At 47.8% G+C, this 21,496-nt stretch overlaps 1 protein-coding gene across 2 annotated transcripts; it reads left to right on the top strand.

Annotated features, from left to right (window-relative positions):
- Nucleotides 1-5,220: 5,220 nt before the first annotated feature.
- RFC5 (replication factor C subunit 5) lies at nt 5,221-20,398 on the top strand. Of its 2 annotated transcripts, XM_066609768.1 has the most exons (11): nt 5,221-5,316; nt 7,535-7,599; nt 9,880-10,016; nt 11,411-11,490; nt 13,638-13,711; nt 14,262-14,421; nt 16,032-16,113; nt 17,253-17,382; nt 18,357-18,434; nt 19,059-19,113; nt 19,785-20,398. In XM_066609768.1, the coding sequence occupies exons 1-11, from the start codon at nt 5,258-5,260 to the stop codon at nt 19,879-19,881; spliced, it is 1,017 nt and encodes a 338-aa protein (XP_066465865.1). In that variant the 5' UTR covers nt 5,221-5,257; the 3' UTR covers nt 19,882-20,398. The 2 variants fall into 2 exon arrangements, with proteins under 2 accessions (XP_066465865.1, XP_066465866.1); XM_066609769.1 differs by lacking the exons at nt 19,059-19,113; nt 19,785-20,398 and having other exon boundaries at nt 17,253-17,432; nt 18,297-18,378.
- The last annotated feature ends 1,098 nt before the right edge of the window (nt 20,399-21,496 follow it).

Below are 21,496 nucleotides of genomic sequence, written 5' to 3'. Positions count from 1 at the left end.
GCAAGACACTCCAGTAGTCCACCACTCTTCTCTCCTTCACACTTCCTCTTCTGCTCCATTCTCCCTATTGCATTCAAGTAGCAGAGTGAAAGGGGGCAGAATTTGCCACACTGCCTCAGGTGTCAGGAGATCTTGGGTTGACCCTATACAATACATATGTACTGTGATATAAGCTTTTAAGGGACAGCATTCACCATAGGAGAGCTACCATTGCATAGTGGCTGGGAACCCAATCCTATCCAACTTTCCTGCACCGATGCAGCTGTAATGCAGCCCCAAGGCAAGGGAACAAATGTTTCCTTACCTTGAGGAGGCCTCCATGATTGGACCCCCACCACAAGAAGCAGCACACACCGCATTAGCATCACTGTATTGGCCCTGGAAAGTTGGATACCATTGGGCCCTGAGAGAGCTTAGTGCCAGATGAGACATTCTAGCCCATCACCCTCTTCTCCTCCACACTTCCCCCTCCTGTTCCATCCCCTTCTGGAGATAAACCTGAAATACACAGTTTCCATTCTCTTCATTTTTAAACACCAGTTCACTGTCCAGTTTTTCTTGTTCTTCTGTGCAGCACTCATTTTTGAAATGGGGGGGGGGAGTTCTGGATAGGAAAATTGGATATTTTCCCTTTCATGCTTTTATACAACAGCATCAGCATGTGGGAGAAGGGCTTGGGGGCCAGATTGTTAGCTAAGGATGAGGAGCAGCTGGAAAGCCATATTGGAGGCTCATGTAGGCTGGATCCAGCCCCCAGTGCTTACTCTGCCCACCTCCAGGGCCAGCCTGTCCATAGGGCTAAGTGAGGTGGCTGCCTTGGGAAGTGGCTAGGTGGGAGGTGCCCACCTTCATGTGCCCACTCACCTCCAGCCCAGAGGATGGATGGGAAAAGGGGATAGAGCTAAAGCAGGGCTGGCCTTAGAGCAATGTGGTCTATGTTATGACATTGAACCCAGCTCTCTGGGGCCATGCACCGGGGCGGGGAGCAAATCTCTCACTGCTGCAGTCAGCATCTGCCAGCCTGGGAGGGCAGCGCAGCAAGTGGAGTGTGGGCTTGCATGCCCTCAGCTCAAATGGGCCTCCTAGAAGTAGTTGGCAGTGATGTTATGTCACTGGCATCTATTTCCAGGTGCCAGCACCACAAGCATCTGGCTCCCTGTGGCTGCAGTTGCCACGGCTGCCCGGTGAGTGGAGGGGGGCCTGCATGAGCACCCTGCATTGGGCCCCGCCAGTTCTGAGCAGAAGAGGATGTGGAGAGAACAGAAGAACAGTGGGCTAGAGTGTCTCAACTCATCTCACTTCTCCTTCTGCTCCACACTTCCTCTCCTCCACACCTCTCTTCCTTTTCCAATCCAGGGAGTGGAAGGAGGAGGACTGGCAAAAGCCAGCAGCATAGCTGGGGGGAGGCAAAATAGTAAGTACTGCAGGTGCCACAATATGCCATGTAACCATCCCCTCCCACTTGCCATCAGAACCGTTCCGGACAACGACGGTAACATGCAGGAGATGCGTTTGGTTTCACGAACACTTGAGTGTTGCTGTCGCTGCCTGAAATGGCTCTGATGGCGAATGGGAGAAGCAGTTTACGCTTCTCCCATTTCTTCATTGTGGGGCCATCATTCAATTCTTCATTCATTTCTTCTCCCATTCTTCATTGTGGGGCCTGCAGAGTACTTACGGTCCCCCCCCAACTATGTACTAACATAGTACTCACAGCATTTTTCCACCCCCAGCTAGGCTACTAGCAGAAGCAAATGTATGCTCTCCACCAATCAGCACTCAAGCATTTTAGTACTGAACTAGTGACGGGGAAAGGATAAGAAACCAGTAAAGCAGTGTTACCCAATGTTTGTCCTCAGTACCACTTCACATGGTCCACCTATTCAAAGTACTACAGGAAGTAAATGGTGATGGCATCATTCCCAGTTACTTCTGGGTTGGGAGACCAGATATGATGCAGCCAACACCAGTAAGAGGCTCAGGGTGGACGGGAGTACTTTTTGGAGCACAGAAAAGTATGCTTTTGAGCTCTGCCCACTGAGCTGAGCCTCCTACCGCTATTTGTTGTGTCACCTTCTGGTCTTGCTGCTGGGTGGCAGGTGTCCAGGGATCTAGTGCCCATGAGTACCACTAGACACCACTTCAAATACCACTTGTGGTACCTGTACCACTGGCTGAGAAACACTGCAGTAAAGGGATTTAAGAATAGGCATTACAAAACTATCATTGTCAGAGTAAATTGGAAGTACTCTGTAAAAAAAATAGGGCACGGCAGAGATAGGTTAAGCGACTGACCAGGAAGAAAAGCAGCCTCACCTGTTCCATTTCTCAAAGTAGCTTTTAGATGGGCAGAAATCTGCTGGTGAAACTGCTGCAGGAAGACACTATCACTTCTGAATTGAGTTGAAGTTAAAGACATACAGGCTATTAGAAATAACCACTCTCTCTAGGATATGCCTCCTTCCCAACCCTAGGACTGGATCTGCCATTGACAGTTACCAACTGCAGGCAAAGAAGAGAGTGATTTTGGCTGCAAAGTGGAGCAACCAACACAGAGCCCAAGCCTAGGTATATCTATTCAGAAGTAAGTTCCAGTGTAGTTAATGGGGTTTACTTCCAGGTAAGTGTGGATGGGATTGCAGCCACATTTTTCCCACAAGCAGGACTTGCCTCCCCCCAGACTCTGAGAGGCTGCCCTCCTCACAACACAGCTTTGATCTACCACAGCTACAACCACACCGCGCCTTATATGTCTCAGTGGTACCTTTCTCATCCACAATGACACGTTAGTCAGACAGAGAATGTCTCCGTGTGGGAGTGTCGGGATTGCTGAGCTACGTCTACACAAAGTTGGGCAGGAACTGCTGTCTTTGCAGATCACAAGACAAAAAAATAAAAAAAATCCATTATTTTAAAATGTGCTCATAAAGAATAAGAATGTTGTGGTTTGTTGATACTGCAGAAAACAGCAGACAGACAAGCAGTGAGACACTCTAGCCCACTGCTCTCTTCTCTTACATGCTTCCCTTTCTGCTCTGTTTTCCTCTTCCTTTTTGAATCCAAGACTGAAGGAGAAAAGAAAAAGAGAGCAGCACTCAGCTCTAGGAAGTCTTGGGACAGCCCTGTATAATATATACTGGGGCAGAGGCTTTTGGATACCTTAGTTCCCTACAAGAGAGCCAGTGTTGCATAGTGGCTAACAGCGCAGGCCTATGCATATTTACTCATAAGTAAGCCCCATCATGTTAAAGTGTCACCTGCTGATTTCCTGCAGACCAGCCAGAAGAGCAGGTGAAAGGACTGTGTGTTGTCTTTTTCCGGACACTTGAGAACCTGGGCAAAGAAGAGAGATTGCAGAGCAAGATTCAGATCTTGGAAGCTCAAGATTAATCTGAATTAAATTTCACTAACAATTAACAGCCCAATCCTATCCACACTTTCCTGGGAGTAAGCCCCATTGACTTTAATGAGACTTACTTCTGAGTAGACATGCATAGCATTGGGCTGTCAATTGTAAAAAAAAAAAGACAAAGTAAATTAAAAACTTAAGAGACCTCAAATCCCACCAATTGTGATTGGTGTAGGTCTCCCCCACTCTTTAAATCCCATTTTGACCAATGTGATAATATAGATCAGGAGTGTCACTAGATCAGGAGTTTCCGGACACATTGATCAGGCGTCAATATAGATCAGGAGTTTCATACTGTGTGCCCAATAGCAATCATTGTGCCTGCTAGGGTCCAGAAGTGACATCATTAAGCAGGAAGTGACATCCTTAAGCAGATGACAGCCAGAAATAAGCACTTTGTCCTCACTTAGGAATTTATTAGCTGCAAATGACAGAAGAGAAAATGTTCAAATCTTGTCCATAATTTTCAGGTATGAGAGAACCCAAGTATCATGCTGGGAGAGCCCATTTATAATGGGGGCCACAGAAATTGCTTCCGGGGGCAACATCTTATGATGGGGTCTTATGGTGGGATGCCCTGGACATTTTAGCGCCCTGTCAGAGATGAAAAAGATGTGAGATGGAAAAGGTGGGCAGTTGCTGCATTAGAAGGTTAAGCTGCTGTCTTTCAACAACCTCCAGTTCTATCCACAGCAATCCTGTTTTGCTCTACGTGCCAAGCTTCACCTGCTAAATTTGCAGGTCAGACCTCTGTGAATGGCACAGAAACAGGTCAGGCCAGTTTTGGTTTGGTTTCTTAAGGTTTTGTTTCCTCTGTCTTGTCAGTAGCCCCAGTGGGGAGGGGGAGACAATCACAGCACAGCTCTCGCCCGCAACCCATCAGGGCTCTACTTGTGGCCTATCAGACAGTTTGCCGGATTCTCTCCAGAGGGCTGGTGCCCAGGCCCCATTTCAATACTGCAACTCACCCAAGTAAAGGGGGACCGTTCAATGGACTGGGCTGCAGTCGTATGTAGAGCGACCTGCTAATAAGTGCCATTTGACTCAGTGGGGCTTACTTCTGAGTAGAAACATGGAGGGGCTTGCACTGCATAGGCTGCATCTGAAGTCTAAGATCTTGGAGATTTAGAATATCTGTGTGGACAGGGCCAGGCACAGCTCTCTCTGTGTGTGTATAGGGCCAAGCACCGCTGTGTGTGTGCATGCACACAGGGCCAGATGGAGCTGTGTGTATTTTTTGTGCACACAGGGCCAGGTGGAGTTGTGTGGGTGTGTGCACAGGGCCAGGTGGAGTTGTGTGCATTTTTTGTGTGCACAGGGCCAGGTGGAGCTGTGTGTGTGTGTGTGCGCGCGCGCGCGCGCACGCACAGGGCCAGGTGGAGTTGTGTGCACTTTTTGCGCGCTCAGGGCCAGGTGGAGCTGTGTGTGTGTGTACAGGGCCAAGCACAAGCACAGCTCTGCGTGTGTGTGCTTACAGTGCCAGGCACAGCTGTGTATATGTGTGCACCCGCGCACAGGGCCAAGCACAGGTAGGGGTGTGTGTGTACAGGGTCAGGCGTCGCTCACTCACACAGGCCTGTGCCTGGCCAGGGCTGCCCCCGGTGAGGGGAGGCTGCGAGGCTTCCACGTGCAGGATGCTCCCATCTCCAGAGAGGCACGAGGCCCCGCCCCTGGTAACCAGAGAGAGGCAGCGAGGAGGCCTTAGCAACCAGGGCTCGGCCTGGACCAGGGGGTGTGGCCTCGCGCCGCCCGCGCGGAAGTCTCGCCGAAGTCTCGCGAGAGAAGGAGGAGCCTGGTGGCTTTTGGCGCGAGAGCTGGGAGAAGACGTCGGTGGCGGGGCGGCTCGGGATGGAGCGCGCGGCTTCGGAGGGGCGGACGGTGGCCGGGAGGACCGCGAACCTACCGTGGTGAGGGGAGGGGGGAGCTGTTGCTAGGATACGGGAGGGGTTCCTTAGGGCCCAGCAGCCCCCACTACAGCAGCTCCCTCCCACTGTGCCCCTTTGGGTGCAGCGGGGGGGGGCTTTAACTGGGGGCAGCTATTAAGTCTCAGCAGTGACAAAGTCTCAGTGGCAAAGGTGCCCATGAGCATGTGCGGAGTGCCATTCCCTAAGAATTCACCCAGGAATGTGTTTCTGTGCAAGCAATGGACAAAGGTGCCCATGAGCATGTGCAGAGTGCCATTCCCTAAGAATTCACCCCAGGAATGTGTCATCGGGTGCTGCTGTTAGGTTGGGAGCTAGCCTTCTGTTGATTTGTTTTGCTGTGCAAACTACTCCTAGTTGAAAGCCTGACTATAAATATTTTTAGTAGCAATAAATAAATTAAATGAGGTATATCTATCAATATACTCTACTGCATAAAAATAAATAAAGCATTTGGTTCTCCAATACAGTAGTCTTGTGGCACCTGCTCGTGCCACCTTTTGAAGGCTTATCCAGTTTATTGCTGCATAACCTTTTGTGGGCTGGTGTCCACTTCATCAGGGTCAGGAAGTGAAATCCTTCGTGCATCAGGGTCAGTGGGGCTATGAGATGCAGGAGGCAAAGGAGGTGATTGTTGTTATGGTAAAGTACAGGGTGCTTTGTAATGGCATAAACTGGGAGTCTGCTTAGCTGAATTGCACAAGTAGGAATGGAGAAAACAATTGTGAAGGGTTATGGGGTGAGAAAGGGTTTTTTCTCCTTACTAGGGGTCGTGTGTGTATGAAGGGCTGTGGCTTATGCATAACCGCATAGAACCCGTGTTATGCACACAGCCGGTTTCAGGACCCATCCATAGGATCTGGTAAGGTTGGGAATGAACTCTCTCCCCCCCCCCCCCACTCACATCTGTGATGAGCTCTTACCTGTGCCCAGAGCTAAGTGGAGCAAGTGTGTTTAGGAATCTCTCAAAGGCCAGTTCCTATGACTAACTGAAGACCATGCCATGCACATCTCTGGAAGGTCTCTTTCCCCATCCAGTATGAGATGATGCTTTTTGGTTTGTCCTATGGAGAACTCGTGCAAGGAAAGCGCCCTACAGGTAGACCACAGCTGCGATACAAGGACATCTGCAAGAGGGATCTGAAGGCCTTAGGAGTGGACCTCAACAGGTGGGAATCCCTGGCCTCTGAGCAGCCCACTTGGAGGCAGGCTGTGCAGCATGGCCTTTCCCAGTTTGAAGAGACACTTGGCCAACAGTCTGAGGCTAAGAGGCAAAGAAGGAAGGCCCATAGCCAGGGAGACAGACCAGGGACAGACTGCACTTGCTTCCGGTGTGGAAGGGATTATCACTCCCGAATTGGCCTTTTCAGCCACACTAGACGGTGTTCCAGAACCACCATTCAGAGCGCGATACCATAGTCTTTCAAGACTGAAGGTTGCCAACAAATAATGTAGGACAGAAATAGCATCAGACAGCAAGCTTTTGAATCCTACAGGATTCTGAATCAGGTCTAACTAAATTCTTCTAGTCTGACTGTTACATAAATCTATGTATTACATGTATTATATGTATTTATATATTATATGCCATAAGCTAAATAAATCGGGTTAACCATTAGGTCAACAGGAAGGCGGGGAATGGCAGGGGAGAGCACACGTTGTGGGGTTCTCCTAGCAGTCTGTGAGCCCAATCCTATGCATGTCTACTCTCAGAAGTAAGTCCCATTATAGTCGATAGGGTCAGTGTGGATAGGATTGCAGCCTACAGGTGGTAATATAAAAAGGTGGAGTTGAGGTTTTCTTTTAGGGTGCATATGTGAGAGGGAGAAAGACGGACAGATCACAGGAACATACACAACCCTATGAGCTAGGTTGTGCTGAGAGACCAGTTCAAGTTTGCCCTGAAATTTGAACCCAGGTTTCCCCAGTCCCAGGTCAGGCACTCTCCTCCATGATGCCTTACTGGCTGTCCATGCTAGTTCAAACTCCATGTGTTGCTAGTGCTTTGGGTTTTGAAAGGCTTCCAACACTGCACAAGAAGCATGCACTATAGGCCGTTCTGTTCTCAGTAAACGCTGTCTACTCTGCCCATTTATGTTCACTAGAATGAAAATGATCCTGAATGCTCCACCAATCAGGATTTTATATTTGAGAAGTTCTTCCAGCCTCAGTTTTTTGTCTCTACTTTATCTTGTCTTATTAGGGTAGAAAAATACCGTCCTCAGACCCTGGATGATCTGATCTCTCATCAGGACATTCTGAGTACCAGTAAGTACCAAATGCTTGCAGCCTTGTTCTCCATTTATCTCAAAGTAGTTTGAGACCTGTGATTGCCCCTCAGTGAGGGGTTCCTGAGCTTTTTCACAGTGAGCCTCTCCAAGTGAAGAGGAAAGGAGTCCAGGTCTCTCCAGAAAGCAATGAAACAAAGTGACGATGCAGTCTTGTGTGGGTCTGTTCAGAAGTCTTGTTGTGTTCAATAGGGCTTACACCTGAAAAAGTGTGTACTGGTCTGACCTTGGTATCCACTGATTTGACTTACCACTCCTACTGAGGTCCACCTTTAAATGCCTTGTAACACGGAAGAAGCACCAAAATCCCATTTCCTACCTTCGTGCTGTTAAATAATTTTGTTCCGCTAGATTCCATTATTCACCCTGTGTAGTGGCTGATGCGGTTTCATATATATACCAATGCATTCTGGAGTGACAATAAAGGAGCAGGAAACCTGGAAGTGGGTCTTTAAAGCTATTTTTCTACTGATTTGGTATCCAGTGATTTTTTTTTTAATCCACTAGGGGTTCTGGAATGGAATCCCGTGAATAGCGAGGCACAACCTGTATAGGATTGCAGCGTTGTTCAGGTCTGATGCCTGCTCTCACCTCAACGGGTGATGGTCAGATAATTGAAAGAGCAGATCAGATTGAAATGATGTGGCCAAAGAAAGGTAGGAAGCAGACTGTTGGCAACACACTGGCCAAAGTAAGCAAACACAGGACACCTCCAACCTCCGAGCCAAAAGACCTCACAAGTTGTAGTGAGCAAATACTACCGGGGAGGGGAGGGCTGTTGACAACTCAGCATCCCAAATGTGAGGATTACTAGTGATGGATACCGTCTGAGTGCTTCTGACTCAGAAAACCGACTCTTGCAACATACAGGCGTCCCCTGGTATCAGTGGGGGCTATGTTCCTACAGCTACCATGGATACATGAAATCACAGATAGTTGCAAACCTTACTCAAATTCCCTCTCCCCCCAATGATCATGACTTGCTTCTTTTTGTTTGCAAATGCTTTGCAAAAGGAAGCTTTTATCCCCCTTTTGCTTTGGAAAAGGAAGCAGGCAGCAAGAACCTAGGCTTGTAGCTGCTAGAGGAGGCAACAGTGAGAATGCTAACAGGAAGTGGGTAGCAGAGACAGCGAGAATGCTAGACTCTACTTCCTGTTGGTGTTCTTACTGTTGCCTCCCCTAGTGTTCTTCTAGCTACTACAAGTCTAGGTTCTTGCTGGGCTTCCTTTTTCAAAGCAAAAGCAGAGGGATGCTTCCTTTTGCAAAGCATTTGCAAACAAAGAGGTGAGTCATGAGTGCCATGGGGGGATTTGAGGACCACAGATATGGGGGACGCTGGTATCCACAATTGTTCCCATGTTACTCATATACTTGACTGGGAACACTTACTGCAGTTGCAAAATCCCCCAAAGACTGTCATTGTGACCAACTATTTTGAGAATATACACAGCTTTGGGGCACAACATATATATACTGAAGGTAAGCTTTACTGTTAGTTGGTTGGTCCTGTCCCAAGCCAACTTCTTTGCACAACCGATGCCAGCACCAAGTTGCTGAAACTTATGTCAAAGCCCTTCACTGATTTCCTGTGGCGCTCCCACCCACCCTTGACAATTCATTGCATGCTGCCATTGTCACCAGTATTCTGTAATTGGCCTGACCAGCCTTTCCCTTGGTCAGTGCCCAACTTGATGAACCCACAACACAGTTCCTTTCCCCACATGGTTATGAAATTCACTAGCAGATGAAGTGGTGATTGGAACCATACAGATGGCTCGACAAGGGGGATAGACCCATTTGATCAGAGGTGAATTTATCCTTGGGTATTAGCCTGGGTAGCTAACTGGAATCTCCTGTTTCAGAGGTGGTATTCCACACCGTACCAGGTGGGTGGACAGACAGTAGGGAAAGCAGCTGCCTTGCAGACCCCTCATAAGCACTTTGGCAGACTCTGTCAGAAGCACCTGACAGCCCACTGTTGGAAGCAGGATACTGAGTTGGATGGAATGCCAGTCAGATGTCTTTGGAAGCCTGAGGCAGGCATGCTGCTGATTTAAAGTTGCTTCTCTATACTTCTCTTCCTCTTCCTTCTCTATGCCTGTCTCCTTATTGTCTTGCCTACTGGAGCATAAGTTATGTATTTTAAGCAGTAAACCACCTCAAGTACCTTGGGCAAGAAAGCTGCATATAAATATCGTACGCAAATAAAATAAAATCCTTGCTTAAGAAATAGCAATGTGCTTTCAACATTTCTTTTCAGTTCAGAAGTTCATCAATGAGGATCGCCTGCCTCACCTCCTCCTCTATGGCCCCCCCGGGACTGGCAAGACCTCCACCCTCCTGGCTTGTGCGAAACAGCTTTACAAAGACAAGGAGTTTGGCTCTATGGTTCTGGAGGTAAGGTGACTGAGAATGCCCTCCCGGCCATGACCGGAGAACGTCTCTGGTTGCATCCGGGAGCTCAGGTTAATCCTGCACAGTGGGCTTGGAACCCACGGTTAGTCAAAACCACAGGTGAAGAATTTGCAGATATGCAGGCATGACCTGTACTGCTTTGTCTGGTATACTCATTGAGCTGATTGACTAAATCTTGGCTGATGATCAACTAAAGGCTCAGTCCTATCCAAATTCCCAGCTGTGCCAACAGGGTGTGTGCTGTAATCCTCAGTGTGTGGGGGAGGGCAGTCACAGAAGCTGGCTCGAGGTAGCAGAACATTTATTCTCTTACCTTCGGGCTACAATGCCTCTACATTGACCCTAGAACAGTGTTTCTCAAACTAGGTGGGTCGCGAGGTGGGTCCCCATTCATTTCAATACTTTATTTTTAATATATTCAACTTGATGCTCCCTTGGTATGTGACTGCATTTGGGGAAATGTTACAGGTCTATACATTGAACAGGCTATTATGTATCTTCTTTCAACAATGATAGTAAATGGGACTTACTCCTGGGCAAGTGCAGGTAGGATTGCAGCCTAGGATTGTTAAAAATTTTCCTGCTTGATCATGTCACTTCCGGTCATGACATCACTTCCAGTGGGTCCTGACAGATTCTCATTCTAAAAAGTGGGTCCCGGTGCTAACTGTGTGAGAAACACTGCCCTAGAACAGGGGTGCCCAAACCCCGGCCCTGGAGCCACTTGCGGCCATCGGGAGCTCCCAATCCGGCCCGTGGGGAGCACCCAGTCTCCAATGAGACTCTGGCCCTCCAGAGACTTGCTGGAGCCCATGCTGACCTGACACAGCTGCTCTCAGTGTGAGGGCAACTGTTTGACCGCTTGTGTAAGCTGTGGAGCAAGGGTTCCCCCCACTGCATATCTGTTTCATATCTGTGATGCAGCAGTGGCAGCAAAGGAAAGGTCAGCCTTTCTTTGTGCAAGGCCTTTTATAGGCCTTGAACTACTGCAAGATCTTCATTCATTCATATAAGTTCCATCTCTAATAAATACATTTATGTAAATTTATTCAAATTTGAAATGTAAATTAATTCTTTTCCTGGCCCCCAACACAGTGTCAAAGAGATGATGTGACCCTCCTGCCAAAATATTTGGACACCCCTGCCCTAGAAAGTTGGATCGAATTGGGTCCTATGACTTGGTTAAACTGGGTACAGCCTACCTTGTTAAGCGATCGCTTTCAATGGTTATCATATCTGCCCAGCATGTGACACAATAATGACATAAGATCCCCAAAGCTTACCTTTTAACTCTCCCCACTCATGCCTACTGGTCTTCTCATGTCTACGCAGCCCATGTCTTAAGACTACTTGCCTCTCTCTCTTTTTCCTTTCAGCTGAATGCTTCAGATGACCGAGGAATTGACATTGTCAGAGGACCTATCCTGAGCTTTGCCAGCACAAGAACTATCTTTAAGTAAGTGCTAGGACCCTCTTGAAGTGTCCCAGTCCCAAACCATTTAGGATATCAAAAGTGACAATCAACATTTTGAAATGAGACTGGAAACGGACTGGTAACCAGTATGGATGAAACAAAATGGAAGCACTGTCTACAAGGCTCAGGCCTTTGCAAGAATCCTTTCCTTCTTACAGTCTGTGTACCAGTTAGAGTTTCTGAGAGATTTTTCAAAGGTTGCAGAAGACGGGAATGTGTTGTAGTAATCCCACCTAAGCGTGATTAATGCATGGGGTCAGGGCCAGCCAGATCTGCCTTTCCTAGAAACGATGCATTCACCATCCGTCTGGATTTGTGTAGGAAGCCTGTGTAGAGGAGGCTGTACCGAGAAGATAAAATATCTCTTGCTGTGTTCCTTTTGCCTCTGGCTCGACTCTGTAGCAACCCAGGCCAGCATTAGCCCACTTCAGATGAGTAAGGGCCACGTGTTTGAAGTGTTCTGAACTTCCCTGCCTCACCACCACACAGAGCTCTTGCTCACCGTTTTGGAAGGTACCTAGAAGCAGGCTCCTAATGGCCTGCTGCAAATTATTCATGTATTTATCTATAATATTTAATTACCACCCATGGACAAAACAGCACTCCAGCTGGCTTGCGTAGACGGGGAATGAGAGGATTCATGTCTCCAAGGGGTTTGCAGTCTCGGGAAAGTAGATGATGAGGGAGGGAGGTGAGGGGCACAGAAGCAAGGCTAAACTGGAGAAGAATATGTGATGGTTTCATGTTTGTTGCAGCTTGATGTAAGGACTTTCTGTCTAATCAGTCCTCGGAGTAGGGGGTCTGAGAAAGTTGTTCTCCTCCCTCCCTACTGTTGTGCTGGAGGTGGTGAAAGATGCTGCAGGAATCTTGCCAAAGGTGGTCCCTCTATGAGGGGGAGAGAGGGGTGATAGCTTTACATTTTTTTTAAGTTAGCAGAATACAAAAAAATGCAATGATATGTAAACCATATTCAGAAATACACATGTGGTAGTGTCCCCCCGTACCTTCAGATTCCATATCTGAGGTTTTGCTTATCCATGGCTCTCAAATTGCACACACATACCGTGGTCTTGCTCGTGACTCACCCCTCTTCCTTTGCAAATGCTTTGCAAAAGGAAGCTGTTTCTTTTGCTTGGATTGCTTTGGGAGAGGAAGCAGACAGCGAGAACCTAGACTTCTGGCTGCTTAGAGGAACACCAGAGGAGGTGACAGTGAGAAAGCTAACAGGAAGTGGAGTCTAGTGGAGTCTTCTCCCAATGCTGTCCGCTTCTTACTAGCATTATCACTGTTTACTCCCTTAGCCTCCTCTAGCACACTGATTCCCAACCCCTGGTCCGTTGGCCACAGGTGGGCCGCAAGACACTGAGAAGTGGTCCATGAGGTCTCAAGGAAAAAGAAAGATTGCCTTCTGTCACTTGCAGCATCTCACTGAGCGAGTGCTCCCCACCAGTGAGGGCAGAGGAAGGACTACCCACAGCCGCCGCTCTCCAAAAAAGCAGCAACCCATAAATCTTCACTGTAAATAATAAGTCTCTAATTGCTGCAAATTTAATTCTGTTTTTGGTGTGCTGGGGAGTAGGGGTTGCACGTGGTCCACAACGATTCCAAGTTTTGTCTCGGTGGTCTGTGAGCTACTAAAGGCTGGGAACTCCTGCTCTAGCAGCTACAAGTCTAGGTTCTTGCTGTCTGCTTTCTTTTCCAAAGTGAAAGGAAAACAAAGCCTTCATTTGCAAATGAAAATAGGTGAGTTGTGAGGTTGAGTATCAATGCAGGGGAGGGGAGGAATTTGAGTAGGGTTCTCTACTACCCGAAGTTCTAGGTATCTGTGGTAGCAGCAGGAATGTATACCCTGTGGATGGGGGGGATGCCTGTAATTGCATTATTGACAATGTCTTGCTTTTCCCCGGTATTCCCCATTTGGTCCCACAGCTCCCACTGAGACAAGGGAGTGTGGCTGACCATGGGAATTGATTCAATTTGTTATGGAGGTAGGTTTAGCCTGGTGTTTCTGATCCTTCCATTGAATGGGGCTGTTCTGCATGGTGGGGTGAGGAGGGGAGGCAATAGTGCTTTAAAACTCCAGGTGAATGTCGAGCCTTCACCTGCCCTGTCTTGCTTTCTCCTGTTAGGAAAGGCTTCAAGCTAGTGATCCTGGATGAAGCCGATGCCATGACTCAGGATGCCCAGAATGCCCTCAGGCGTGGTAAGTTTGCCTAGTGTGGCTACTATGACAGTGGACACAAGGGCGGCTTCCCCCCCCCCCCCCCAACCACTTACCAGTGGTTGAAAAGCACAGTGGTGAAGTATTTGAACTTCAAGCGATCAGCTCTGGTGCTGAGAGGTGCCAGATAGGTTAGGGGAGAGGTTTTCAACCAATGAGCCACAGCACATTGGTGTGCTGTGAATAGTTAGCAGGTGTGCTGCAGGAGTTTGGGGAGGGTCATTTACTAGTAAAGCCATTGGGGGATGTGAGCCCCCCCCCCACCAGCAGCATGGTGTACCTTGAAAATTTCAGTGCCTTGACTGTGTGAAATGAGATGAAAAAGGTTGAAAATCCCTGGGCGAAGGGGAAGAGAGTAGGTTCATTTTTGGAAGTGGATACTGGGTAGCTACCTTGGGCTTCTACTTACAGGTAAGATGGGGTATGCATCTCTAAATGTTGTCACCAACTTTACTGTGTCCTCACAGTCTTTGTCCAAACTGCAGCTCTGAGTGAGCTCAGATCTCCCCCATTCTGCCTCTTGCTTCCCCAGTGATTGAGAAGTTCACAGAGAACACCCGGTTTTGTCTGATCTGCAACTACCTTTCCAAGATCATCCCAGCCCTGCAGTCCAGGTGCACGAGGTTCCGCTTTGGGCCCCTGACGCCTGAGCTGATGGTTCCCCGACTGCAGCACGTCGTAGAAAAGGAGGAGTGAGTAGGAAGTACCGTGGAGTTGTAGCAGGAGTCTTTCCTTTGATGGCTTCTGGTCCTTGTTGTCTCCTCTTTGTGACAGTGTTGGCATCCATTCCATTCACACGGTACTGGGAACGCATGGCCATTCCGCATTTGGTTGCAACCACTGTCTCCCCTGCATTGTCGGGGCACTGTGCCAAGCTCCATAGAGTCCTAAGGTTGGAAGTGGTATGGAGGTCTTCAGGAGGTTGGTCAAGACCCAGAAATGAGGCACTATCTGACCTGAAGGTAGCAGATTTAGGTACTTGGCCTAAAAAGAAGTGCTGTTACAGCTGTTCTGAGAATAAAGATTGAAAGTAGTCAGAGCTAAGGGTCTTAATGGTGCCTGATGGGGGACATGATTGAAACATACAAAATTATGCATAGGATGGCTAGAGGGATGTTCTTTTCCCTCTTGCCCAACACTCGAACCAGGAGACATCCACTAAAATTGAGTGGAGGGAGAGTTAGAACAGACAAAATAAATATTTCTTTTCCCACCATGTAACTAATCTATGGAATTCCTTGCCACAGGATGTGGTGATTGCACCTGAACGGCTAGAGGCCTTTCAAGGAGATTGGACAGATTTCTGGGAGAAAAGTCCATCACGGGTTACAAGCCATGATGGGTATATGCTGCCTCCTGGTTTTTGAAGTAGGCTACCTCAGAATGTCAGGTGCAAGGGAGTGACAACAGATTACAAGTGTCTGTCTGTCTTATGTGCTCCCGGAAGCACCTAGTGGGCCACTGTTAGGTACAGGAAGCTGGACTAGAAGGATCTTTGGCCTGATTCAGCAGAGCTCTTCTTAATGGTATAGTGGTTTGGGAGCTGGACTTGGACCTGGAGGATCCAAGTTCAAATCCTCACTCAGCCAGGAAGCTTCCTGGGTGACCTTAGGCCAGGCACTATCTTCTACCTCACAGGGTTGTTGTGAGGACCAAAAGAGGTACACCATCCTGAGCTTCTTGGATAAAAGTGTGAGAAATAAAATGTTCTTGAGGTAAATCCTAGAGATTGTTGCTTTGGAAGGGTTGCTTTTGCCAAGTCTATAGGTCCCTTTGGGGAGAAGGGCGGGATATAAATAAAGTTTTTATTATTATTTTATTATTATAGTTGATCTACTGTCTCCCAGCTGCTCTCAGGATTCTCTGCCTTGCTTTCACTTTCTCTCCTTCCGCCCTCCAAAACTGAGAGCACCTCCAAATTGGCTTGGAAGGAATGAAGGGGAAAAATGACACACTAGTAGTGTGATTTGCTGCACCAGATCAGAAAAGAGGCCTCCTGACCACTCACCCTCTCTTCTAGCCTGTTGGGCTCTTGGAAGTGGGTCCCATGTTGCACACTGGGGTTTGAGGTGGGTCCCAGCTCTTGACAAGTTGAAGACCTCTGATCTAGTCGAACCCCATCCCAGGAGATGACACATTGTCTTGCATGATGTAGGTCAGAGCTGCTGGAACCTTGGGAAGGGAGCCAAGGGGGCCAGGACATTACTCAGATTCACTCCTTTGTTCCATCTTTGATGGTTTCTGCAGAGTGGCACTGAGAGTCAACCTGGCTGTTTGTTTACAGCATCCTTTGTTTTTTCAGAGTTGACATAAGTGATGATGGGATGAAGGCACTGGTGACTTTGTCTAATGGAGATATGCGCAGGGCTCTGAACATCTTGCAGGTATGCCAGCCTGTTTGCAGCTTCCCCTTTCTGCCCTGGAAGGGTGTCTGGAGCAGCACTTGTTCAGCCACTGGTGTGATATGGTGATAATTTACCTTTTCAGATTAATTCTGATGCAAAAAGGAGCTTGGCCAACATATTTCTGTGAGCCACACATTATATGTCGAAGAGCCGAGTGTGGCTCACGTGCCATAGTTTGGACACCCCTGCTGTAAACCTATGAATATTGATTAACTCCCATCTGCACTCTGTCTGTTTCCTTAAATTCAGTAGTGAATTTCCTTGAATTCAGTAGTGCTTCCAGTCATCCAAGTGTTGGAGAACTTGGTTCAATCTGACCTCATCTGTGTGACTGGGCAAAATAGCAGTCTCTCACTGCACATTAGGTATGTGGGTGGGAGAGAAGTCACTGGGTGTGGTAGTTGCAATGGGGTTCCCTGCCAGTGTAAACGAACCCTGCTTATTGGTGTGAGTGTGACTTTTTTGTTACTTTGCTTTTAAACACATCAAATGTCCTACCTCAGCATTTCTCAACCAGTGGTACTCGAGGTGGTGTCCAGTGGTACACATGGGGACCCCTTAGGCCCCACACCTGGAAGTGAGACCAGCAGTGTAACATGCCAAGCAGTGGTAGGAGGCTCGGTAGTGGGCAGAGCTCATAAAAACCCTCCCATCCACCCTGAGCCTCTTACTAGTGTTTGTTGCATTGCGCCTGGCCTCCCAATCCAGAAGGAACTGGTATTGATATCATCGCCAGTTATGTCTGGTGGTACTCCAGTGGTGGACCATGCAGGTGTGGTAGGGGACAAATACTAAGAAATGCTGTCCTATATCATGCAGCCGAACCCTAGCTGAGCTGATTTCTTCACCTGCAGTCTCTTAGTTGGGCCACACTTGCAGTAGCACTGCTGGACCAAGCTTGGAGCCATATTGCAAGCCTCAGGCAAGCACTGGTATTGTTGCTGGGGTGATTGGCTCCTTTATATGAGCATCCCAAGGTTAACCTGTTGATGGACCTAAGGGGCCAAATAAACTTTCCTTGGTGTCTCCCTCCCCCCTCCCCAGCCAAAGGAGCTTTGGTTTGTGATTTGTGCCTTAAGCTAAATGACTGTCTTGTTTTTGTTCTCTTCTTCTGTCAGAGCACCAACATGGCCTTTGGAAAGGTGACCGAGGAGACGGTCTACACCTGCACTGGACAGCCGCTCAAGTCAGACATTGCCAACATCCTTGATTGGATGCTGAACCAAGACTTCACCACCGCATATCATAGTATCATTGGTTTTACTCTCCAAAACCCTCATGAGGATAACATGGGAGTGGTGGGCACAAAATGGTTGATGTGGTTCTGACATAGGCTTCCATACTTGTGCTACCTAATCTGGTTGCTAATTTAGTGAGGGGTGGGATAGCCACAGCACCTTTGGCTCTTGAGCAAGTAGATCACGGGGAAAGTCTGAGACTCCCCATGGAGGGGCAGAGTAGCACTGGCAGAGTCAGGTTCGGTTCCTTGAAACCTTTCAGACCAGGGGTGTCAAACATAAGACCCGGGGGCAGGATGCGGCCCACTGAAGCTTTTTATCCGACCCTCAGGCTCTCAGCTACTGAGCCATACTGAAGTGTTACTGCTGAAAGGGCCCACTTGAAAATTGAGCTCTCCCATATCTTGAACATGATCAAGATATGTATATTGTTTTCTTCTGTCATTTGCACCTAATGTGTTCCCAAGTGAGAAAAAGTGCTTATTTTTGGTCATGAACTGTTTAATGACATAACTTTCTGCCTAATGACATCACTTTCGGCCCTCAGCAGGCATCATGATTGCTGTTTGGCCCTCTGTATGAAATGAGTTTGATACCGCTGTTTTAGACCATCCCAATCAGTATCCCCCATCTGACCGCATTCTGTCCCCCTGCTTTGGGTGGTGCTTGGAGAGTGAAGCAAGCAATTTCCTGCCGTCTGGGGTGCCTGTGTCTTAGTATCTCTTGGCCCTCCTACAGATGGTCCCTATCACAATCAAAACTTAGATGGTTAGAGGTGCAAAGCAAAGGAAAAAATTGCTAGCCCTCCCTCCTTGCTTTCAGCAATTGCCTGTTTCCATTGAAAAGATGGAAGGAGATTCGGGGCCCTCCAGTTTTCTACTCAAGAAAAGCATATAAATATTCATAATAATAATAATTTAACAGGCAGCTGTCTTTACTGATGGGAGAGCCATGGAACATGTCTTACCTTGACATTCTGCTCAGATATCATGGAACTGAAGTCCGTAAAGGGTTTGGCTCTGCAGGACATCCTGACGGAGATTCACTTTTTCGTTCACAGAGGTGAGGTCCCTGCACGTTTACAGCCAGGCTATCCCTGTGCTCTCTCTCAGGTCACGATTCACCGTTTAATCGGAGGAGGTGGTTTTTGGCAGATGGGATGGAGAAAAACTTGGCTACTGAACACTGGTAGTCCCGTCGTCTCCCATTCTGCACCCTTGCTGTAGATCTATATCTGAAATTGCAGAGGGCAGGGGGAGCATGTCTGTCTTCTGGAGAGGTGTCTGAGGGGGAGCTGGAGTTGAGGAGAAAGTGGCTAATTAGAAGGCCATTTCTCAAGGGAAATGATGGCCCATTTTGCTTGGCTAGATCTAAAGATAGTTTAATACCAAGACCATCTTGCTAAGGAATGGGGATAGAATAATCTGGTCTCTTCTACTGCAGAAGAGTGTGATTTTTCTTGAGTGTGTGTTTGATGTTCAATCATTGGAATAACAGGTACATTTCCAAGAAGAATTACTGGGGCAGAAGTTGTTCAGTACCATGAATATCAAAGAAATGTACTGTCCTCAATGATACCTTCCATCCACTACTGAAAATGAATGTGTTGTGGCAAGTGATACAGTCCAGACTCTTCTCTTTGTAAAACACTGCTGAGGCTTCTCTCTCTCTCTCTTTGACCAATAGTTGACTTCCCACCATCTGTGCGAATCCAGCTTCTGATCAAGATGGCAGATGTTGAGTGAGTGTTTTGGGGGGAAGTGGGGATGGTGCTGCTTGAGAGCTTCTCAGTGCTCTATGATTTTGCTGTGTCAAAGGACTGCCTGCTGTGGGGCTTGGCACACATTTTGTGGGCTCTTCCCACACTCAGAATTCACCAGCTCCTGGGGAGGAATCTTCTCCCTTCCTCACCACTGTGCAAAGTAAATCAGAGATGGAGATTTTTTTAACCAGTGCAGTCTAACTGTAAAATGTATGTGACATTTGGAAGAATGAAGCAAGAGCAAGGCTGAACCTCTGACCAAGCCCATTGCGTGTTCTTCCCAACCAGAGGTCTGTAAACGTTTGCTTCCTAGCAAACCATTGCTACTGTGGGTGAACAGGCAAATTACGTTATAGCCCCTGGGAGGTAGGGTGGGTACTAAATTTAGTTCTCAGTATAGGCCCGGAGAAAGTGAGGACTAGAAGCTTGTGGTTCAGCTTGTGATGGCAGCTGAGATTTGCCTCAGCATTCAGCAAAGAGAGAATGCTGCCATGCTGTGCCCTGCAGAGCTCTCAATAAGCTGCTGTTACCAGCTGGTCCTTGCCAAATCTCTCTCCCACCCCAAAGCTGCTTTAGGATTGTGCTGTGCTTTTCTGTGCCTGCCTGAAATTTTCAGTTTAAAAAACTCATCCTCCTTTCTGTCTCTTTAGGCATCGTCTGGCTGCAGGGACAAGCGAGAAGATTCAGCTTGGGGCCCTCGTTGCTGCCTTCCAAGTCACCAGGGACCTGATTGTTGCTGAGGCTTAGCACCGATGCTTCCCCTCCAGCAGTGTGCATCTGTTGTGGAAGGCTGCAGCTTCCCTTATGACCCAGGTTCAGTGGGCAGGACGCCTGTCTGGCCCCATATCTTTTATGATCAGGGTAGTTCTGCACATACCCTCAGGAGGCTTGAATGGAGACTCTGATGGTCTGGAAGATAGCAGCTTAACACAGAAACCACCTGTGACCCTTTTCACTTGGGCCTTGGCTCCTTTCTCCCTTATTGGCATCAATGCGGTGTGTTGACACTGACAGTTTGACTCTGAATGCTGGAGAAGGCAAATCACTGCTAGTCCATACACAATATTGCCTAGCTGTAGTCATGGATAGAGTTTTGGGTTAGATAACAGCTTGACCTTTTAACCTAAAAGAAGAACCTTGCCCACCTTTTTTCCTTAAGCTGATGACACTGGGTGCTACAAAATAAAGTGAAGGGAGACCCTGAGGGAAAGGGAATAACTGTGTATGTATATAGTATATACCCTAATAAAAGTGAGTTTGTTAATGTCTTGTGTGATCTCTTCTGTTGCCTGGTTGGGGGGGGGGGAGTGGGATAAAAATATTTTAAAATAAGGTACGAAAAAGACACAGGCCTGATTTACAGTTGCCTCCTTTGGTTACATTAACTTGTAGAAGCACATTCTGGGGAGGCAATGTATGACTGTTGCCCTGGGACTGCAGACCTAGAGGAAAGCATCTTCTGTCCAGAGAACTGCAGGGTTTTCCTGCCAGGCAGTACAAACTGGAGTGGATGTGAGGGCTGCTGGCATCATGCATTTATGTGCATTTTTAAAATATTTCAATTAATTGTGAGCAACCTTAGAAGATCTATGGCTCAAAAGAGAGGGTGTAAATAGTTGCATCTGTCCACGGCCTCCCTGATCCCCAGGTGGCCTCGGGGGCTAAAAATGTCACTTCCAAACAGGTGTCTAAAAACAGGAAGTGTCTTTTTAGGCCCTCAGAAGGTCTTCTAGGGACTGTGGCAGCCACAGGTGACCTCCACAGCCCTCAGAAGACCTTGTAAAGGCCTTTTTAATAATGAAAAAAAACAGGTAGCAAGAGGAGGAGGTTGCAGTGGCACCCCCCCAGGCGGTGCCCCAGGGCATTGCCCCCCCCAGTTATACCAGTGCCAGTAAGGGCCAACAAGTTTGAAGGAAGTGTCTACCTTTAAGGAAAGGCAGGCGTCCTGAAAAGCTCTCTCTTGCTCTCCAGATAGGTCCATAGCTACATCAGAGGACAGAATGCGTCTTCCTGCCTGATCATCGTATGATCAAAAGCATATTCTTCCATCACCATGAAAATCAAAGAGCAGGTCTACAATGGAGTCCACTAAAAAAGAGCCTTAAATGTACCTTACTCCCACACAATGTAGGCTTGAGATCTGGCCAGATGCCGCACTAAACTTGGCTTCCAGAAATCCTCCCATTGCAGAAGCCAGCCCAAGCCGAGCACTTCTTCATGTTTACTTGGCTAAAGAAATAACCAAGATTAGCAAGATTCTCCTTTAGCAGCCATATGGGAGTCTCCCCTTTACTGAAAACAGAATTAGCAACAACTTCCTTCAAAAATTTATTATATTTTTCAAAACTTGTCAATATATTCA

The sequence above is a fragment of the Tiliqua scincoides genome, chromosome 14 (genome assembly GCF_035046505.1).
Source record: "Tiliqua scincoides isolate rTilSci1 chromosome 14, rTilSci1.hap2, whole genome shotgun sequence".
Classification (NCBI taxonomy): Eukaryota; Metazoa; Chordata; class Lepidosauria; order Squamata; family Scincidae; genus Tiliqua; species Tiliqua scincoides.
This window is presented reverse-complemented; position numbering and strand designations above follow the sequence as displayed.

Excerpts from the sequence above, each read along its gene's own strand:
- RFC5 (XM_066609768.1), top strand. The coding sequence starts at position 5,258 with ATGGAGCGCGCGGCTTCGGAGGGGCGGACGGTGGCCGGGAGGACCGCG. Across the intron at positions 13,712-14,261 it reads CCAGAATGCCCTCAGGCGTG|TGATTGAGAAGTTCACAGAG; the intron begins GTAAGTTTGCCT and ends TTGCTTCCCCAG. Across the intron at positions 19,114-19,784 it reads ATCAAGATGGCAGATGTTGA|GCATCGTCTGGCTGCAGGGA; the intron begins GTGAGTGTTTTG and ends CTGTCTCTTTAG.